This window comes from Rattus norvegicus, chromosome 11, assembly GCF_021556685.1.
Source record: "Rattus norvegicus strain SHRSP/BbbUtx chromosome 11, alternate assembly SHRSP_T2T, whole genome shotgun sequence".
Taxonomy (NCBI): domain Eukaryota; kingdom Metazoa; phylum Chordata; class Mammalia; order Rodentia; family Muridae; genus Rattus; species Rattus norvegicus.
In genome coordinates, this window is record NC_141544.1 from 57,775,802 (window position 1) to 57,798,096 (window position 22,295).

Genomic DNA, 22,295 nt, shown 5'->3' on the forward strand with positions numbered 1-22,295 from the left:
ACTCTGAGGATCAACAGACCAATTCCTCGGCCTAGGACTTTGAGGGAACTAAAAAATCATTGGCTGATGAAAACTCCCATCCCAGCATAGGCTGATTAGCTACTGTGCACTCTTTTTGGTGAGTGGACACTGTTGGTAGTCTGTCTAAGCTCCACCCCCACAGCTTCCTGGCAAGAGTATGCTCCGCCCCACAGTTACCTAGCAACAGCCAGCCGTGCCTGACACTACATAAGGGGCTGCTTGGCCCCTCCTCCCTCTCTTGCTCTTTGCTCTCTTCCCTGCTCTTCTTCTTTGTCCCTTCTCTCCCCATACCCCCTTCCCTCCATGTGCTCATGGCCGGCCTTTACTTCTCCCCTTTTCTACTCTTCTTCTCTTTCTCTCATTAAACCTCTCCACATGGAACCATGTTCGTTTGGTGTGTTCCGTCTGGAAGCAAGCCGAGATTTAAACCCCAACAGGTAGAGAACTCAGAGTCAACGTCCTCAACTTGATTTCCCTTCTCACAGAGCACCATCAGTAGCAGACTGAAGTTTTGACTGTCACCTACTGATCAGACGGTAAAAGATCCGAGGATCATGCTAAGAACACTAGGTTTCCCTTCCAAATATAAGTAGGCATTCCGACTGAAGTGGGAGATCCTAAGAAAATGAGACACGTCTAATAATCACACCAGACAATAGGTGTGAATCTCAATATGCCAGGCAAATCGGGCATTTGCCAAGGGTAGAGTCAACCCCTAAGCTCAAACAACTGTTTCTCCAGAGACTGCTGCTACATGCCAGGAGGGATGCTTTGTTTTGTTGACAACGAGCCTTGTTTGGAGAGCTGAGGAGAGCTCAAATTCATCGAATCTAGTTATCAAGCAATGGGGATGAGGAGGTCCAGCTCTGCCTCTGGGAGGCCTCATTAGGCTGGCAAAATAAGACACGAATGAATACACGCACAAAAACCCCGATTATCACCAAAACGAAACGATGAAGCCAAATTTAGGTTTTCACAGCACAGCACATGGTCTGACTCACATGAACCAAAGAACACTGAGTTCGCTGGGTAAGTGACCCATTCCGAGGGAAATAACATGATAATTATGAAAGCCGATAAGATTATTGTCCTTCATTTTCAAATATCCCTAAATCAAAGGAAAGTCTGGTATCTGATTCTTTTCTTGTATTTCCATTCCCTGGATAACCCTCGGCCCCCTCCCCCACCTCCAGTTTAACCTTTGTCATCAGCTAGCATTCCATTTAAAACCACCTTCTTAATAGCTCGACTCTTGCAACGATTCAGAGCAAAACATCTGTTTAGCCCATGACGAAAGAGGACAGTTTAAACAAATGACCCATAATGAATTTTTAAAAGTTAGCTTTTGATTTCAGCACCTTATACAATACGGCTGAAAAACAAAATTCTGCACTTTACAGTGAGATAATGCAGATTTGCTCTTAGCGAATTTCCAAGAAAAGATCGGCTTAGAGATGATGTATTTCTTTCTGAGATCAGGCAGATGAGTAAAGGCCAGTTACATCCAATAGAAAAAAAAATAAAGTATTAAAAAGATTTATCTTTTAGCACCGCATGGGGAAATAATTGTCTCCTTTTAAAACAGGCCTTGCTGGTAATAAACTCATAGTGAGCTAATTAAAAGATAGTATGCATTTATTAAGAACTTGCCCATTTATTCAGAAGTTGATACCTGCTCTGCCAATAGCTTTACACATCCTTTTACAAAATTTACTTCAATTCTGCTAAATTCTCTGTTTTGGAAGAAAATCAAATGATTCTAGGATTTCTAATATTTTAGTGAAAAAAAAAATGGATTTATCTGGAAAATTTAGAGCCAAACACTTACCTTATAGTAAATCTATTTCTAGAAAAGTAACTCAGAAAGAGGCTTTAGATAAAGAAGAAAAAAATCTATCTTAAGTGGTACTCGAAGCTCTTTCAGACTTTGTGAGTCTATAACCATTTCCCATTCATTAATTTATTGTGTCTCTAAGTTCAAAACACCATGAAAGAAGAAAGAAACATAAGGTCCTCAGGACCATCAACTCATGGTGGAGTATGAAGGAAGACAGGTCACACACATACACACACACACACACACACACACACACACACACACACACACACTTACTTAACAATGATGCTAAAGCCAGATACCCAAGCTTTTTGGTGCCCTAGTTAATGGTGCCAGCTACCCAGGAAGCGGAAAGAGAAGGTCTCCTTGTTCCCCAGTGTTCAAGGCCAGGTGAACCAATAGTAAAATGTGGCCATTAATAACAGCAGTTCACATGAAGTGTGCTAAAAGAAAACACAGTCTGTCTGATACGATACAGAGAGGGCCATGATGGTTTCTGCCCTGGCCTCCCGTGGAGATGAGGCACCAGCACAGATCATGTGGTCAACCATAACAAAGGCAGTGGTGTGGCAAAGCGCAAGTCCTGGGGGCACAGATGTGACACATCGAAGCTCACTTACATCTTTAAGAATTAGGTAGCTCTGATGCTTGGTTTCTTTTTTTTCTTTTTTAAAAAAAAAAAAGGAAGGGAGATTTTTTTTTTTTTTTTTTGGAGCTGGGGACCGAACCCAGGGCCTTGCGCTTCCTAGGTAAGCGCTCTACCACTGAGCTAAATCCCCAGCCCGGAAGGGAGATTTTTATGGGGGTTACAGGAGCAAACCACTAGGAGTTCCAATTATAGACCAAAAGATTTACTCTAAAGTGGTAACTAGTCATAAAACACAGGGACTCAGTTCTCAGCCAGACTGCTGGAGTCACATTCCAGACCTGCGTTGACATAGCATTGAGTCACAAACTTAAGCTTTGATTTCCTTATAGAGAAGAGCAGTGGTTCTCAAGCCCCCTAATGCTGCGACCCTTGAATGCAGTTCCTCATATTGTGGTGAACCCCAACCATGACATTATTTTCATACTGCTACTTCAAAACTGTAATTTTGTTATTGCTATGAATCATGATGTCAATATCTAGTTGATTTGTAAAATATCTGTGAAAAGGGTCCTTCAACTATGAAAGGGGTCACAACCCACATGTTGAGAGCTGCTGGGTAAGAGGGTTCAAAACACTGCTACGAGCCCAACAGCTGTTTCTCGGGAGTTTGGTAGTCACCCATCTTCATTGCTGACAGCTGTTTACCTCTTGCTAATTATCTAAAGGTTCTATCAGGGAAGTGGGAGCTTCACCTGGTCTGCACTGCACCCTTCTGTTTTACTTCCTGCCTCCTTCCCACCAGCCCGCTTTCTTCCAACCCAACCTCTACTTCTATTTCACCAATAAATCCACAACCACTTTCCTTGTGACATTTGCCTTCAGGAGAATAAATGGTAACAACCTCTGTCATTTCAAACTTTATGGCGCTTTTGCACAAAATTAGGAGTGAATGCATAATTATGTAGAGATTAAAAAAGGGAAGCCATGAGTCTAAATTGCAACAACAGAAGAAATACATACTTTTTTCTTATTGTCTAGTCAGATATAAAACTCAAAGGAAGACTCAGCAAAATGGCATAGCCAGGAGAGGGCTTGCCGTTGAGACTTATGGGTCCCCAATCCCCAGGACGCACATTTTGGAAAGAGAAAAATGGTTCTCCGATCTCGTATCTTGAGTGCTAGCCCTCCACCCCACATCCATGAAAATTAACTGTAATAAGTGCTTTTAAAGTCAAGCTTTGAAGAGCCATTATTAATGTATCAGAGTATACGCTGTGTCAAATTTTACAGCACCTAATTTGTGTTTATGCACATTCCATTTCTTTAAGTAAACTATATCCAGAATGTTTTTAAACTTGACTTCCCTCTGTGAAACAAAAGTGAAACTCATCAAAATAAGAAATGATTACATTTTACCTAACCTTGCTAAGTTATCAGTTGGTTAATGAAACTGTTTGCTTCTCACTTTCATTTGTGTTTAGTAAAGTAAGTCAAATTTCTTATTACATATTCTTACTAATAATTAATTTGCTAGGGATACTGGAAGACATGAAATCTAAAAAGTGAAGAATCACCGATCTTTTCCTTTGGAACCACAGCTATGGCTTCTAAGCAGCACCAGGGCTCCAGTCACCAAGGGTAAAGAGAGAGCATCAATATATGTCTCCACTTGGTTAGACCCTGACCATAGGAGCACCATGTGTGACCATAAGGTGGCGGCCATCACAGCCTTCGATTTTGCTTTGACTTTTGTTTTCTAATCTTGTTTTGAGAGTTGTCACTGTCACGAAAACATGCTTGGGACAAAAGGGTGAGATGAATTCGGCTGTTTTCTGTTACATACCTCCGCTAAAATAACTTCTATGATTTCCTGGCCTCACTTCTCTCTCAGAGCCAAATAAAAAAAACCACACTAAATCACACAACCACACTTTGACCAAGCATTTCACACTAGACGCTAAAATCTCCCATAAACCAACACTGCCATGGAAATATAATAGCCCAACCCTTGACTGCAACGAAGCTCAGAAACATGAAGTGCATGCCCAAGGCCATTCAACTTCTATGAGAAACTGATAAAAATGTATAAAACACACACACACACACACACACACACACACACACACATCGTGCTAGGATAGATAATCTGCTGTGCATTGTTTATCCAGGCTTCACAACACTTCTGGAAGATCAGAGACGTTAAACACCTTACTCCAAACCACTCCACAGTAAGCAGGGATATCCAACTTGAATCCAAGTCTGTTTGGCTCAGAAGTCCTTTTTCTATCTGCTGCCTCTCAAGTAAAGGGTAAACTTTCGTAGCACATAGGAGTCATCATTCTGGCCCAGGGCTCTTCCGGGAGACAACGTCTGATGGGACTCAGCACTAGTCCCGGAACCAATCCACAAGATGGTGCCTGGAAGTGCTTCAAGAGGTTCGCAGCTGCACAAAATGTGCTCCTTGAAAAATGGTTGCAATTGTAAGAACTAAAACTCATTTCTTTACAAAAGCCACTGAATTCCTAACACCTGGCTGGAAGACAAGTTCTTCAGTCAGCATTTGCAGTGGTTTTTGAGTGGATGAGACTCTTTTCCATTTGTTATTTGAGCCAACAAAGTAAAGCTGTTTGCCTTATGCTACCCAATTGATGGATTGTCCCTCTCTCTCCTCTCCCTCCTTTCTCTCCTCTCCCTCCTCTCTCTCCTCTCCCTCCTCTCTCTCCTCTCCCTCCTCTCTCTCCTCTCCCTCCTCTCTCTCCTCTCCCTCCTCTCTCTCCTCTCTCCTCTCTCTCTCCTCTCTCTCTCCCCCTCATGGGCTCTCTTTCCCTCTCATTCTCCCCACCCCTCTCTCTCAAGCACATTTGCAAAAATGATCCACAGCTGAACATAAAAATGGAGCAGCAAGGCGTGCACATGGTGCAGCCTTTGATCGCATTGCTCACTTGGGCACAGGTGAGTCTCTGTGATTTCAGAGCCAGGCTGATGTGGGGTATGAGTCAAAAAAAAATGGAGGAATAGGAACCTAGATGATCTACTCACTAAGAATTCTGTTTTGTTTTGTTTTGTTTTTTAAACCATTTCTAGACTCTAGTGGGCATTACGTAAATCTTTCTATTGCTTCAATCAATATACTAAGATCAATCCACCCCCATTTTGAGACTCAGTCTAAGCATATAGACCAGGCTGGACTGGAACTCATGGCAATCCGTATGCCTCAGCTTCCTGGTGGCCACAGTGAATGGTAGCTACCACACAGCTCTACGTAAGTCAGGTTTCACCAAACTTTATCTGAATATGAATTTAAAATAGCAAAAAGAATGATTAACTTTACTTTGTATGTAGGAGTAGTAAGTGACTTGGAAAAAGCCAGTTAATACTTAGTATAAAGATATGAAAACAAATATAGATATGTTTGTCAGTGATTCGAAGGAGTATCAATTCCCACATCATTAAATACTACCCTGACTATTTTTGAAAAACAACAACTTCTCATCTCACAAATGAGATATTATAGTAAACTCATCATTCAACTGTGGAAATTTGTCAGGCAATGTGGCAGAATAGTCCTTGTTTTGAAAATAAAAGTAATTTATTTGGCTAAAGTCCAGTGCACTGGAAAAAGAAACACTATTATTCTGTTACGAAGGAGTGAGTTGGTGCTATAAAAGATATTTTCTTTGCACAAAGAAGTAAAATCTCCTTGTTCCTTCACTCTCAAGGGATTTTGGCTCATCAGTTTACAGTCCTGAAATCATCGCCTGCCCGCAGCATATCTGTGAAAAACTGACCTGCTAGTAATGAACAGAAGAGACAATGGCCTTATAGTAAAGTGGCAGCAGAAAGACAAAGGAGACAGGAATGTCAAGACTGCAGCTGTGACAGATAGGATAGCAGGTCCCAAGGATTGCTGTTCTGTCCCCTGTGATATGTGAGGTTACACAACAAAGGAAATTTACTTTGCAGGGAGAATTAAGGTTGTAAATCAGCTGTCCTAAAACAAAGGCAGCATCCAGACTTGTCTAGATGGGCTCAGTACAACCACAGTCTTTTTTAAGTACAAGAGGCCAGGGTGACTTGCTGGGATAGCACTGCTTGGTCTACGGTTGTCAGCCTTAAGGTAGAAAAGGTATGCACACCATTCCTGAAGCTGGAAAAGGGCAAGAAATCATACTATGTTCAGTCACCAGACAAGAATATAATCCAGCCAACACCTGGATTGATTTTAACCCACTAACACCCAGCTGTCCTTCTGACCTATTTATAATGTTTTAAGCTTCCAAGTGTGTGTTAACTTATTACAGCAACAGAAAGCTAATGTGTGCTGGCAATGAACTAGGAGTAATGAGGGCGAACAGTCAGGCAAGACCCTGAGCAGTCAGTCTCATGAACTGAAAAAGTTCACTTGATTGAGAACACGAGTCTATTCTGAAGTAATCAAAACGAAAGCACACAGATTTCTTAGTATAGAGAAATGGGACAAAACAGGGCTGGAAGGATGGTTCAGCAGTTAAGAGCAGGAGCTGCTCTTGTAGAGGACTGAAGGAGCACACATCAGTTTCCAGCAGGTTAGGTGGCTTACAACTGCCTGTAACTCCTGCTCCAGGAGAACTGAAATTCTTTTCTGGCCTCTGCAAAACATGCACAATCATATGTACACAGATACACACAGGCACACTTACACAAACACACACACACACACACATACACACATGCACAAGCACACACACATACACACACTCTCAAGCACACAGGAACACATGCACAGACACATACACACTCTCGTGTGTGTGTGTGTGTGTGTGTGTGTGTGTGCAATTAAAAATAACAATAAACCTTTAAAAAAAGAAACATACAAAGAGAGGGACCTTAGATGACAAAGGTAGGGACCTTAGATAAAATGCCAAAAAGTGGGGAGAGGGAACTTGTAGAGTCCACCTCCAGTAGAAAGACAGGACATCAAGTGAGATTGCCATCCCACAGTCAAAAATTCTGACCCAGAATTGTTCCTGTCTGAAAGAGCTAAAGGGACAAAAATGGAGAAGAGACTGAGGGAAAGGAGGTCCAGTGACAGGCCCAAATTGGGATCCAGCTCAGGGGGAGGCATAGGGCCCTGACACTGTTACTGATGATGTGGTGTGCTTACAGATGGGAGCCTGGCATGGCTGCCCTCTGAGAGGCCCAATAGGCAGCTGAAAGAGTCAGATGCAGATGCTAGCACCTAACCAATGGACAGAAGTCGGGGACCTCTGCGGCTGAATTAGGGAATGACTGGAAGAAGCTGAGGAGGAGGGCAACCCCATAGGAAGACCAGCAGTCTCAACTAACCTGGACCCCAGAGATCTCTCAGACACTGAGCCACCAACCAGGCAGCAGACACCAGCTGATATGAGGCCCCTGACACATCCACAGCAGAGGACTGCCTGCTCTGGCCTCAGTGAGAGAAGATGCACCTAACCCTGGAGAGACTTGAGGCCTCAGGGAATGGGGAGGTCTGGCGGGGTGTGTGGGAGGGTATGGGGGTGTGTGGATATCCTGTTGTAGATGGGAAAGGAAGAATGGGATGAGGAACTGTCAGAGGGCAGAACAGGAGGGATAGTGACTGGACTGTAAAAAAAGATTAAAGATAATAATAATTTAAAAAGGAAATATAAAGAGGGGCTAGAAAGAGTAAAAGCCACAGAAGGAGATGCGTACGTGAAAGACACTGTCTTTTGGACACAGGAAGGAGCTGTTAGGGACTCACAGCAGTTACAACAGCACACACAAAACCTGTGCAAGTTCAAGCTAAAGGGGAGCTCAGCGTGAACAGGGGAGATGGGCACACGTCCCCACACCCAGCTGTGGGGACATTGGCAATTGTTAGCCGCTGGGAGAGGGAAAGATGACTTTCTCTAAGAATGAAGTCCCTAGTAAGTTGACCAGACTCCAGTGGAAGACCACACAACCAAGAATATTTGGGCAGCAAGAATTGTACTTGAAAGATTATTTTTTTAAGGACATAAAGTTGGATGATACTGGAGGGAGTTGGATTTGGGAATGGTTCAAGGAGGGGTTGTAAACAGGATCAAAACATATAAAAGCATTCAAGGAAATAATAAAAATAAAATGAGCCCCCTTGTTGGTTTTCCAATGCAGAGTGGTCAGCCTTAAAATTATATACACACAAACAACAAAAACAGATGCAGCAGGTTTTATTTATATATATTTGTGTATACACACACACACACACACACACACACACACAATGAATATAATCCAAGCAAAAGAGGCTATCAACTTGAAAGTGGGAAGGTACAGGAAGGGTTCAAGGGAAAGGAGGAGGGGCTGGCAGAGGACAAAAGGGGAAATGATGTAATTTTATTAAATAAAACTTAAAAGCAGTAAATATAAAAAAGAAAAAATGTAGAACTATTTTATGCTTTTACTAGACTGTTAGAAAAGAAAAGGGGGAGAGAGACCCGACCGCCTGGTCAGGTGGGCACTCCTGAGGCTGCAGAGCGGAAGAGACCACCAACACTGCCCACATCCCTGGCCCAAGAGGAAACTGTATAAGGCCTCTGGGCTCCCGTGGGGGAGGGCCCAGGAGCGGCAGGACCCCTGCCTGAGACACCGCCGGAACCTGAAGGAAACAGACCAGATAAACAGTTCTCTGCACCCAAATCCCGTGGGAGGGAGAGCTAAACCCTCAGAGAGGCAGACACGCCTGGGAAACCAGAAGAGACTGCACTCTGCATACACATCTCGGACGCCAGAGGAAAACACCAAACGCCATCTGGAACCCTGGTGCACTGAAGCTCCCGAAAACGGCGGCACAGATCTTCCTCGTTGCTGCTGCCGCTGAGAGCTCTTGGGCAGCACCCCGCGAGCAAACTTGAGCCTCGGGACCACAGGTAAGACCAACTTTTCTGCTGCAAGTGACCTGTCTGGTGAACTCAAGACACAGGCCCACAGGAACAGCTGAAGACCGGTAGAGAGGAAAACTACACGCCCGAAAGCAGAACACTCTGTCACCATAACAGGCTGAAAGAAAACAGGAAAACAGGTCTACAGCACTCCTGACACACAGGCTTATAGGGGAGTCTAGCCACTGTCAGAAATAGCAGAACAAAGTAACACTAGAGATAATCTGATGGCGAGAGGCAAGCGCAGGAACCCAAGCAACAGAAACCAAGACTACATGGCATCATCGGAGCCCAATTCTCCCATCAAAACAAACATGGAATATCCAAACACACCAGAAAAGCAAGATCTAGTTTCAAAATCATATTTGATCATGATGCCGGAGGCCTTCAAGAAAGACGTGAAGAACTCCCTTAGAGAACAAGTAGAAGCCTACAGAGAGGAAACACAAAAAAGCCTGAAAGAATTCCAGGAAAACATAATTAAATAAGTAGAAGCCCATAGAGAGGAGTCACAAAAATCCCTGAAAGAATTCCAGGAAAACACAATCAAACAGTTGAAGGAATTAAAAATGGAAATAGAAGCAATCAAGAAAGAACACATGGAAACAACCCTGGATATAGAAAATCAAAAGAAGAGACAAGAAGCTATAGATACAAGCTTTACCAACAGAATACAAGAGATGGAAGAGAGAATCTCAGGAGCAGAAGATTCCATAGAAATCATTGACTCAACTGTCAAAGATAATGTAAAGCGGAAAAAGCTACTGGTCCAAAACATACAGGAAATCCAGGACTCAATGAGAAGATCAAACCTAAGGATAATAGATATAGAAGAGAGTGAAGACTCCCAGCTCAAAGGACCAGTAAATATCTTCAACAAAATCATAGAAGAAAACTTCCCTAACCTAAAAAAAGAGATACCCATAGGCATACAAGAAGCCTACAGAACTCCAAATAGATTGGACCAGAAAAGAAACACATCCTGTCACATAATAGTCAAAACACCAAACGCACAAAATAAAGAAAGAATATTAAAAGCAGTATGGGAAAAAGGTCAAGTAACATATAAAGGCAGACCTATCAGAATCACACCAGACTTTTCGCCAGAAACTATGAAGGCCAGAAGATCCTGGACAGATGTCATACAGACCCTAAGAGAACACAAATGCCAGCCCAGGTTACTGTATCCTGCAAAACTCTCAATTAACATAGATGGAGAAACTAACATATTCCATGACAAAAACAAATTTACACAATATCTTTCTACAAATCCAGCACTACAAAGGATAATAAATGGTAAAGCCCAACATAAGGAGGCAAGCTATACCCTAGAAGAAGCAAGAAACTAATTGTCTTGGCAACAAAACAAAGAGAAGAAAAGCACACAAACATAACCTCACATCCAAATATGAATACAACAGGAAGCAATAATCACTATTCCTTAATATCTCTCAACATCAATGGCCTCAACTCCCCAATAAAGAGACATAGATTAAGAAACTGGATACGCAACGAGGACCCTGCATTCTGCTGCCTACAGGAAACACACCTCAGAGACAAAGACAAACACTACCTCAGAGTGAAAGGCTGGAAAACAACTTTCCAAGCAAATGGTCAGACGAAGCAAGCTGGAGTAGCCATTCTAATATCAGATAAAATCAATTTTCAACTAAAAGTCATCAAAAAAGATAAGGAAGGACACTTCATATTCATCAAAGGAAAAATCCACCAAGATGAACTCTCAATCCTAAATATCTATGCCCCAAATACAAGGGCACCTACATACGTAAAAGAAACCTTACTAAAGCTCAAAACACACATTGCACCTCCCACAATAATAGTAGGAGATTTCAACACCCCACTCTCATCAATGGACAGATCATGGAAACAGAAATTAAACAGTGATGTAGACAGACTAAGAGAAGTCATGAGCCAAATGGACTTAACTGATATTTATAGAACATTCTATCCTAAAGCAAAAGGATATACCTTCTTCTCAGCTCCTCATAGTACTTTCTCCAAAATTGACCATATAATTGGTCAAAAAACGGGCCTCAACAGGTACAGAAAGATAGAAATAATCCCATGCGTGCTATCGGACCACCACGGCCTAAAACTGGTCTTCAATAACAATAAGGGAAGAATGCCCACATATACGTGGAAATTGAACAATGCTCTACTCAATGATAACCTGGTCAAGGAAGAAATAAAGAAAGAAATTAAAGACTTTTTAGAATTTAATGAAAATGAAGGTACAACATACCCAAACTTATGGGACACAATGAAAGCTGTGCTAAGAGGAAAATTCATAGCGCTGAGTGCCTGCAGAAAGAAACAGGAAAGAGCATATGTCAGCAGCTTGACAGCACACCTAAAAGCTCTAGAACAAAAAGAAGCAAATACACCCAGGAGGAGTAGAAGGCAGGAAATAATCAAACTCAGAGCTGAAATCAACCATGTAGAAACAAAAAGGACCATAGAAAGAATCAACAGAACCAAAAGTTGGTTCTTTGAGAAAATCAACAAGATACATAAACCCTTAGCCAGACTAATGAGAGGACACAGAGAGTGTGTCCAAATTAACAAAATCAGAAATGAAAAGGGAGACATAACTACAGATTCAGAGGAAATTCAAAAAATCATCAGATCTTACTATAAAAGCCTATATTCAACAAAACTTGAAAATCTGCAGGAAATGGACAATTTCCTAGACAGATACCAGGTACCGAAGTTAAATCAGGAACAGATAAAGCAGTTAAACAACCCCATAACTCCTAAGGAAATAGAAGCAGTCATTAAAGGTCTCCCAACCAAAAAGAGCCCAGGTCCAGACGGGTTTAGTGCAGAATTCTATCAGACCTTCATAGGAGACCTCATACCAATATTATCCAAACTATTCCACAAAATTGAAACAGATGGAGCACTACCGAATTCCTTCTACGAAGCCAAAATTACTCTTATACCTAAACCACACAAAGACCCAACAAAGAAAGAGAACTTCAGACCAATTTCCCTTATGAATATCAACGCAAAAATACTCAATAAAATTCTGGCAAACCGAATCCAAGAGCACATCAAAACAATCATCCACCATGATCAAGTAGGCTTCATCCCAGGCATGCAGGGATGGTTTAACATATGGAAAACCATTAACGTGATCCATTATATAAAAAAACTGAAAGAACAGAACCACATGATCATTTCATTAGATGCTGAGAAAGCATTTGACAAAATTCAACACCCCTTCATGATAAAAGTCCTGGAAAGAATAGGAATTCAAGGCCCATACCTAAACATAGTAAAAGCCATATACAGCAAATCAGTTGCTAACATTAAACTAAATGGAGAGAAACTTGAAGCAATCCCACTAAAATCAGGGACTAGACAAGGCTGCCCACTCTCTCCCTACTTATTCAATATAGTTCTTGAAGTTCTAGCCAGAGCAATCAGACAACAAAAGGAGGTCAAGGGGATACAGATCGGAAAAGAAGAAGTCAAAATATCACTATTTGCAGATGATATGATAGTATATTTAAGTGATCCCAAAAGTTCCACCAGAGAACTACTAAAGCTGATAAACAACTTCAGCAAAGCGGCTGGGTATAAAATTAACTCAAATAAATCAGTAGCCTTCCTCTACTCAAAAGAGAAACAAGCCGAAAAAGAAATTAGGGAAACGACACCCTTCATAATAGACCCAAATAATATAAAGTACCTCGGTGTGACTTTAACCAAGCAAGAAAAAGATCTATACAATAAGAACTTCAAGACACTGAAGAAAGAAATTGAAGAAGACCTCAGAAGATGGAAAGATCTCCCATGCTCATGGATTGGCAGGATCAATATAGTAAAAATGGCCATTTTACCAAAAGCGATCTACAGATTCAATGCAATCCCCATCAAAATACCAATCCAAATCTTCAAAGAGTTAGACAGAACAATTTGCAAATTCATCTGGAATAACAAAAAACCCAGGATAGCTAAAACTATCCTGAACAATAAAAGGACTTCAGGGGGAATCACTATCCCTGAACTCAAGCAGTATTACAGAGCAATAGTGATAAAAACTGCATGGTATTGGTACAGAGACAGACAGATAGACCAATGGAATAGAATTGAAGACCCAAAAATGAACCCACACACCTATGGTCACTTGATTTTTGACCAAGGAGCTAAAACCATCCAATGGAAAAAAGATAGCATTTTCAGCAAATGGTGCGGGTTCAACTGGAGGTCAATATGTAGAAGAATGCAGATCGATCCATGCTTATCACCCTGTACAAAGCTTAAGTCCAAGTGGATCAAGGACCTCCACATCAAACCAGACACACTCAAACTAATAGAAGAAAAACTAGGGAAGCATCTGGAACACATGGGCACTGGAAAAAATTTCCTGAACAAAACACCAATGGCTTATGCTCTAAGATCAAGAATCGGCAAATGGGATCTCATAAAACTGCAAAGCCTCTGTAAGGCAAAGGACACTGTGGTTAGGACAAAACGGCAACCAACAGATTGGGAAAAGATCTTTACCAATCCTACAACAGATAGAGGCCTTATATCCAAAATGTACAAAGAACTCAAGAAGTTAGACCGCAGGGAGACAAATAACCCTATTAAAAAATGGGGTTCAGAGCTAAACAAACAATTCACAGCTGAGGAATGCCGAATGGCTGAGAAACACCTAAAGAAATGTTCAACATCTTTAGTCATAAGGGAAATGCAACTCAAAACAACCCTGAGATTTCACCTCACACCAGTGAGAATGGCTAAGATCAAAAACTCAGGTGACAGCAGATGCTGGTGAGGATGCGGAGAAAGAGGAACACTCCTCCATTGTTGGTGGGATTGCAGACTGGTAAAACCATTCTGGAAATCAGTCTGGAGGTTCCTCAGAAAATTGGACATTGAACTGCCTGAGGATCCAGCTATACCTCTTTTGGGCATATACCCAAAAGATGCCCCAACATATAAAAAAGACACGTGCTCCACTATGTTCATCGCAGCCTTATTTATAATAGCCAGAAGCTGGAAAGAACCCAGATGCCCTTCAACAGAGGAATGGATACAGAAAATGTGGTACATCTACACAATGGAATATTACTCAGCTATCAAAAACAACGGCTTTATGAAATTCGTAGGCAAATGGTTGGAACTGCAAAGTATCATTCTGAGTGAGATAACCCAATCACAGAAAGACATACATGGTATGCATTCATTTATAAGTGGCTATTAGCCCAAATGCTTGAATTACCCTAGATGCCTAGAACAAATGAAACTCAAGACGGATGATCAAAATGTGAATGTTTCACGCCTTCTTTAAAAGGGGAACAAGAATACTCTTGGTAGGGAAGAGAGAGGCAAAGATTAAAACAGAGACTGAAGGAACACCCATTCAGAGACTGCCCCACATGTGGCCCATACATATACAGCCACCCAATTAGATAAGATGGATGAAGCAAAGAAGTGCAGACCGACAGGAGCCGGATGTAGATCGCTCCTGAGAGACACAGCCAGAATACAGCAAATACAGAGGCGAATGCCAGCAGCAAACCACTGAACTGAGAATAGGACCCCCGTTGAAGGAATCAGAGAAAGAACTGGAAGAGCTTGAAGGGGCTCGAGACCCCAAAAGTACAACAATGCCAAGCAACCAGAGCTTCCAGGGACTAAGCCACTACCTAAAGACTATACATGGACTGACCCTGGACTCTGACCTCATAGGTAGCAATGAACATCTTAGTAAGAGCACCAGTGGAAGGGGAAGCCCTGGGTCCTGCTAAGACTGAACCCCCAGTGAACTAGACTGTTGGAGGGAGGGCGGCAATGGGGGGAGGGTTGGGAGGGGAATACCCATAAGGAAGGGGAGGGGGAAGGGGGGAGGGGGATTTTTGCCCGGAAACCGGGAAAGGGAATAACACTCGAAATGTATATAAGAAATACTCAAGTTAATAAAAAAAGAAAAAGAAAAAGAAAAAAAAAGAAAAGAAAAGGGATTAATAAAAAAGAATGCATTGATCTAAAGGGCAAGTTAGAGTTTTAGGAATGCTGCATGAAATAGCCTACTAGGCATTCTCAATCTTTGTCCCTAAGGATCTTCAAAACACAGCGATTTGTCTGTGATCTCCCCTGAATGGCATTGGTACTGACTTGCCTGGTCATCAAGCTTAATCAAACAACCTCTTGAAATATGAATAGCTTTGAGTCTATTATATCCTATGCCATAAATATTTGGCCGTGTTCACTCAATGCAAATCATTCTGACCTGACTCCTTAGAGAGAAAATGCAGGCCCCCAGAGGTTGCAGTCTAATCAGAGAACATTTTTCAAAGAGGAGGTCAAGGCATAGAAAAATAACCAAAGTGGTTCTAATGGTTAGCAAGACCCTAGTGCATCCCAGCAGATGGCTAGACTAGTGCAGAAAGAAAAACAAACAAACAAAGGAAACCCTTAGAAGCAAGGATTCCTCCTTGGTCCCTAAAGGTCACCTCTAATGACCATCAACTGACCTTAACTATTTTTTTTTAAAGTAAATTTTTGTATTCAAAGGAGGGGATATGGAGACAACATTTGGAGCAGAGACTGAAGGAATGGCCATTCAGAACCTGCCCTACCTTGTTATATAGCCCATTTATATACAGCCACCAAACCCAGACAATATTGATGAAGCCAAGGAATGCATACTGACAGGAGCCTGATATAGCTGTCTCCTGAGAGGCTCAGCCAGAGCATGACAAATGCAGAGGTGAATGCTAGCAGCAAACCATTGAACTGAGAATGGGGTCCCCATTGGAGGAGTTAGAGAAAGGATTGAAGGAGCTGAAGGAGCTTGAAACCCCATAAGAACAACAATACCAACCAACCAGAGCTCCCAGAGACTAAAACACTACCAAAAGAATACACATGGACAGACTCATGGATCCAGCTTCATATGTAGCAGAGGATGGCCTTGTTGGGCACCAATGGGAGGAGAAATCCTTGGTCCTACCAAGGCTGGTCCTCCCAGTGCAGGAGAACATCAAGGCGGGTGGGAAGGGGGTGTGGTTGGGGACGGGGAACACCCTTATAGAAGAAGGGGAGGGAGATGGGATAGGGGGCTTATGGCCAGGAAATCAGGAAAGGGAATAACATTTGAAATGTAAATAAAAATTATCCAATAAAAATAAAGAAAAGAAAAAAAATTTAAAAAGGAAATTTTTGGCTTTCTGTGGGGGAGAAGCATAGCTGAAGAAAGAAATAATTGATAGTAATACAAAACAAAACAAGCTAAGCCAGATTCTAGATGGGAGCAATGATTCAATTCTTATAAACCTCCCCATGAAACCCCAATCAGGGACATTGACATCCTAGACACAGAAATCCACAAACACCCCATCTATAAAGAATAAGAATTCTTATGCTTTCTTTAAATATGAACAATATTTTCTGCAGCCTGAAGCCAAGAGACATCAATGCCTGTTCACTAAGTTCCTCTATTCTGGTCTTTTTCGCTCCCTTCCAGTTACCAGGTTATAGTACAATGCTGGCCATTAAAGTTATTCTTCAATTTGGCCTCCTGAAATTTCTTCAAAATGATAATACATTTCCTTAGTTAATCAAACCACACACCCTGAAACTAAATATCTGGGGACTGGATGTTATCTTCCTTATTCTTGGAGACCTTGGTCCTCTGTGAAGGTCAAAGGTGCTAATCATAGCCATTGGAAAGGATTGGCAGCAGACACAGGCTAACTAGAGCATATACTTGTCCTTAACAAATACCCTCCTTAACATTTGGGTACACTTTCATGTAGATCCCAGCCTACGCCCTTCTGCTGCTGCGTGGATCTCGAGACTAGGAAGACGGTGAGCATCTCCTAAGGACACCAATGTCTCTGCAGTCTCAGTTACTCCTAAAATGGATTAACAAAACACCTAGGAATTCTCCATTGAGTAGAGGTGACTGGTTAAAAACTCCAGATCACCCTGCAAATACACTAGATGTTACGGCATCTCCAGATGTGGAATGGTTTCCCTTTATATTATTACGTAGCTTCTATTTTTCGTAGCATCCATGGGACTAGAGAACATTCGACATATTGAAACCCCTAATAAATATACTAAGGATGCTTTAAGTAGAACAGTGCGAGGAACGTCTGTTCTTCATCCTGAAGTCTAAAAGATGATTCAAAAACAAAGCAGTTCTACCAAACCATATGGACTTGCATATTCTCATTGATACTCAGGGAGCACTTTCGCTAATGTCAAGGTCTAAAGAACAGGGTCCGAATCATATCTCTGGCCTGGGTAGATTCTGAACTGCATGGATGCTCATTGATAGGCAACTATCTAAGCCTTGCAAGATTAGCACCTGGCCAGAAGCTGTCTGACAAATTGCAAGGCCAAACTCTTGTCACATCCTTACAGATGGACACGAAAGTCGTCTTTAGGAAAACCTGTCTGGTCTAGAGAACTTGGGATACTGTAAATCCTATCTAGCATGCAGGTTGTCTCTATTCTCCAATAGGCTATCTTCTGTACCACAAAGAAAAGCACACGGCAGGAACAGCCAGTTAAATGCAGGCTGTGGACAGCCCACCCAATAGATATTCCAATTTCCCTATATTCCAGTGATAGTCTAAGAGAAAAGGAAGATATTTAAAATCCATAATCTAATATATTTTGTGGACTTTATTTAGACAGTGATTCGAACAGATCAGGGCTAAAAAGACGGTTGTAAGACCACATGAGAAATTTTAAGTGTGGACTAGGTATTAGATGATACTGTAGGATCAGTTGCAATAATATATTGCAATAATATAATAAAGGCATGGGATTATTAAAATATTTCTCCTTTGCTAGAGATGCATACTTGATTTTAAAAGTGCATCTCTTGGAAAGGGAATAACATTTGAAATGTAAATTTAAAATATCCAATAAAAAAGAAAGAAAAAATATTTAAAAAAAACTCTAAAGAGCAGTAAGCATAAGCACATAGGACGTTAGCACAATGATGGCACTGTCAGCCATCAGCATTCTCTCCCTTGATGTTGGAAATTTACACAATCAAACTCTGGGGACGAAAATAATAAAATAAGGGGTCCCCAGCCTATTTGATCAACTGTCTTTATTAAAACAATGAAAGGTTGGAGTGTTTAAGCTGAAAATCCTGTTTAGTTTTCTACACAACTTTTAATTAGTAAATTGGCTTCTACCATTTTAATATTTAATTCTTTCACTGGCTATAAAGAAAGCTAACAAATGACCACATTCTCTATTTAAATAACCAAATAAAAGGTCTATCAAAAATACAATGTTAATGCTAACACTCACTGTCAAGGGGGAGTAGACTATGTGAGGGTATTCTGGGCGCTGTTCATAGTGAGATTGAATATATACCAAGGAATATTTGGAACATTCACGTTCTTCATGGAATTTGTTATCATACTTGTCACAACTGCCTAATTCTCAGAGCTCAAGGGTAACAAACTCTTAGGGTCACTTTAAAGTGGTTTTATTATGTAAAATCGAGTTACTCACTAATTAACAACATTATCTTTAGTTACTTACTAATTAATAATATTATCTCTTGGATAGCATTATGGAAGGAGCAGCAGAGAGTTCTCCGGGAAAAGCAATAGGCAAAAGGACAAAATCAATTCATCTTGGTATTCTTGCTACGCGTGCAAGAGCCAATATAAAGTGCTTGAACACATGGGATTAAACTTCTAAAGTTCAGAGACAGCCTCTTAAGCAACATCTTAGCAGGGGGAAAATGTGAATCTCATCCTAGACTTTCAAAATTCTAGCAATGAATCCTGCTTTCCAAGTCATCTAATCCTGTGAAAGGGTTTTATTTACAATTCTTTTCACAGAGAAAGTGAGAAGATGGCTTGCATCCTGAAAACTCCAATTTTACATCATCAAAATATTTTCAAAGAGATGCACAGTTTTATAATCCAAATTGAGCTTTAATCTCCTTGTTTGGATTAATTTAAAATTGTTTAAAAAATTTTTAAAGTGTAATATGTTTTCCTTTTCTTTCTAAGGAAAAGATCTAATGAGAGGATAACCCAAAACCTACAGTTGTCATCCTCTACCATAAGAAATTAAAGACGACAGAAGGAAAATTGTTCATATAAGCAATGCCACAAGGTCTAACCCCAGGATCTCAGCTATTTCTTTCCCTTATATATTCAATTAGGTGGGGAGGGGTTACAGGTTCAATGGCTGTTAAGACGATTATTTCTTTGTGCAATAAAAACCTTTAGTATAAAGAACTTGGGCCCTAGGGTTGCAGTTACAAAGGTGATTTGTGTTGCTACACTGAGCCAGCCAAGGATGTAGAAGAAATGTTTCTCATCTTCCGTGTTTGGACGTCTTGTCGCAGATGTTACTTCTTGCCACCCAACCCTGAGTCCCGTCCCCAAACACCTTACCAACCACAGCCTCCGTGAATTTTCCTTCTGTGGGAAGAGGGAAATACTGGTTTGGAGACACGTTGCTGCCATATCCCAGGAGGAATCCTTCCAGCTTTACGTTCGGATTTGGACGCAGGAACTTCAAGAGGACGGAGTCGCTGGTGGTATTGATGTGCACTTTCAGGCTTGGCTTTTTACCTGATCATAGAAACATAGGTAAGTGCCCGATTTCACCCCTCCTCTCATACTGCAGCCACCAGCACTCAGCAGCCCTTGACTGCTGGGGGCGCTACTCATGGGACAAATGCGATCTCTTCGGCTTAGTATGATCAGGTGACCAGAACATTGACTGACAATTGACAATTGATTAAAATCAAGGAAAATGTGCTTAATAGCGTATAAAGCAGACTAAAATAAAAATCAAAATATTGAGAGGTCTACTTCTTGGTAGTTTGTTACTGAAGGGGTGAGTATGGGGGAGGTGTTGCGTGGGAGTGAGGGGGCTCATTTTTTCCAAAGTAGGCCAGAATATTCAATATATATAGATATAAAGATCTATAGATAGATAGATAGATAGATAGATAGATAGATAGATAGATAGATAGATAGATATAGAGATAGAAATAGAGATATGGTGCAAGAAGCTGAAGTTCCTTATTGGTAAAATTTAGCCAATGTACCTTGAACCATCTCACCATCCTTGGGATGCTCCTCAGACCTTTACCCTCAGGTTTTGGCAACTAATAGAGCAAGGTATGGAGGAAGAAGGAAGGTTTCTGGTATAGGGCTTGCTGAGGTGCTGAAATGGGCGATATTGCATGCAAGAACCCTTGAAAACAGAAATAGGGTGTCAGATCCCCAGAACTGGAACTACCTGTGGTTGAGAACTAACACGTATGTGCTGAGAAATAAACTCTGGTCCTCTATAAAGGCATGAAATCCTCTTAGCCACTGCAGCAGATCTCTCCAGACCACCATGTGTTCTTTAGTCCCCTGTTAATTTGTTTCATTAAGGATCCATGCCTATTTAAATGATGCTTGCTGGCCAAGGCCTCATTCATGAAGTTATATAAAATATAGTCAAATATTTTTCTCAGGTGACTCAAATTTCTGAATTATAAGACGCGCGTGCCTTGAAAGATTAGGGTCATGGGTTTTCTCTTCATTCTGCAAATATTTTTGTCCTTTTAGGAGACTGCCTTTACTGATTAAAGAATTCACATTCTGTTTCTCATTTACCAAAGTCATAGGTTGAATAAATACTAACCACCACATCAGTACAGCATGAGCCCTCAATAGTCACACCGAAGATTTTATTGTAACTCAGCCCAAGTGATTCTGAACAGTCTTGATCAATGTAGGACTGTAAGGCTTTGTGTGGAAAATGTTTTTCTGAGACCTTGCAAGTTAAATGTTTGGTCCCTGGTTGGTGGATCAAATCACTGAGGGTAGATCATGAGAACTTCAGTTTCATCTGTAGATTAATCCTTTGAGTGATTTGTAACAGGGTGACATTAATTGGAAATGGTAGAAAGCAGAAGGCGGGACCTATGTGGAGGGAAAAGGACACTAGGGGCATGCTCTAGAAAGTTTCATCTTGTTTCTGGCCCCACCCTGTCTCTCTGCTTCTTGGTGAACAACGTTGCTCTATGATGCACTGAAACCTATCAAAGCATAAACCAAAGTAAACCCTGCTTCCTTTTAATATACTTCTTTTGGGTATTTGTCATGGCGACAAGAAGCTAACTAACACAGGTACATAAAAGAATTGCGTTAAGCCTTTGAAAGAAGAAAAGTATTCCCTTCAGGAGAGCTACGCTAGTGGATCACCTCAGCAGCCAGGAGGATAAGTCCTATGTGTGCATATTACTTTCCACTTCCCCCAAACAAATGATTTTACAAACATTTTTATTCTTGGTTATTGAAAACCATAGACATTGAGTGTGGTAGTTTGAATATGTTTGGCCCAGGGAGTGGCACTATTAGGAGGTAGGACCTTGTTGGGATAGGTGTGTGTGTTATTGTGGGTGGGAGCTTAAAACCCTCATCCTAGCTGCCTGGAAGTTAGTCTCCTTATAGCAGCCTTCAGATGAAGATGTAGAACTCTCAGCTTTGCCTGCACCATGCCTGCCTGGATGCTACCATGTTCCTGCCTTGATGATGATGGACTGAATCTCTGAACCTGTAAGCCAGCCCCAATTAGATGTTGTTCTATAAGAGTTGCCTTGGTCACAGTGTCTGTTCACAGCACTAAAACCCTAACTAAGACACTGAGTGACTTATTGAAAATTGAAGGAAGGAACTTCCCAGTTTACCTAGTTTAGTTCTTCTAATGAAGGCAGTGGCACTGGATGCTGTCATGGCACCCATCCCTTTGTTTACTGTAGGGTCAAAACTCAGTCTCAAGGTTCTTGTTGCCTGGATTAGCCTGACCTTATTCTCACCAAGGACACTGCTATTACTCAGCGGAGTTAGGAGTAGTGGTCAAGCTATGGGCTGCACGTTGAAGGCTTTGGTTTGTCTTAATTTCACCAGTTTTTAATTAA

The 22,295-nt window shown here is 41.4% G+C and overlaps 1 protein-coding gene and 1 long non-coding RNA gene across 52 annotated transcripts in view; one reads left to right on the forward strand and one right to left on the reverse strand.

Annotated features, from left to right (window-relative positions):
* Abi3bp (ABI family member 3 binding protein) overlaps positions 1-22,295 on the reverse strand; it is a 216,700-nt gene that overhangs the window by 143,540 nt on the left and 50,865 nt on the right. For all 50 annotated transcript variants that reach the window (XR_015633414.1, XR_015633415.1, XR_015633413.1 and 47 more), the window contains exon 2: positions 19,768-19,947. Coding sequence is in view for 31 of the 50 variants with exons in the window: in XM_087577309.1 (XP_087433435.1) it covers positions 19,768-19,947 (180 nt within the window). In the remaining 19 variants the exon portion in view is untranslated. The remainder of the gene's footprint in view (positions 1-19,767; positions 19,948-22,295) is intronic.
* Positions 205-4,258, forward strand: LOC134481065 (uncharacterized). Of its 2 annotated transcripts, none has more exons than XR_015633417.1 (2): positions 205-458; positions 3,982-4,258. It is a non-coding gene; the product is annotated as an uncharacterized LOC134481065 (long non-coding RNA). The 2 variants fall into 2 exon arrangements; XR_015633418.1 differs by having other exon boundaries at positions 235-557.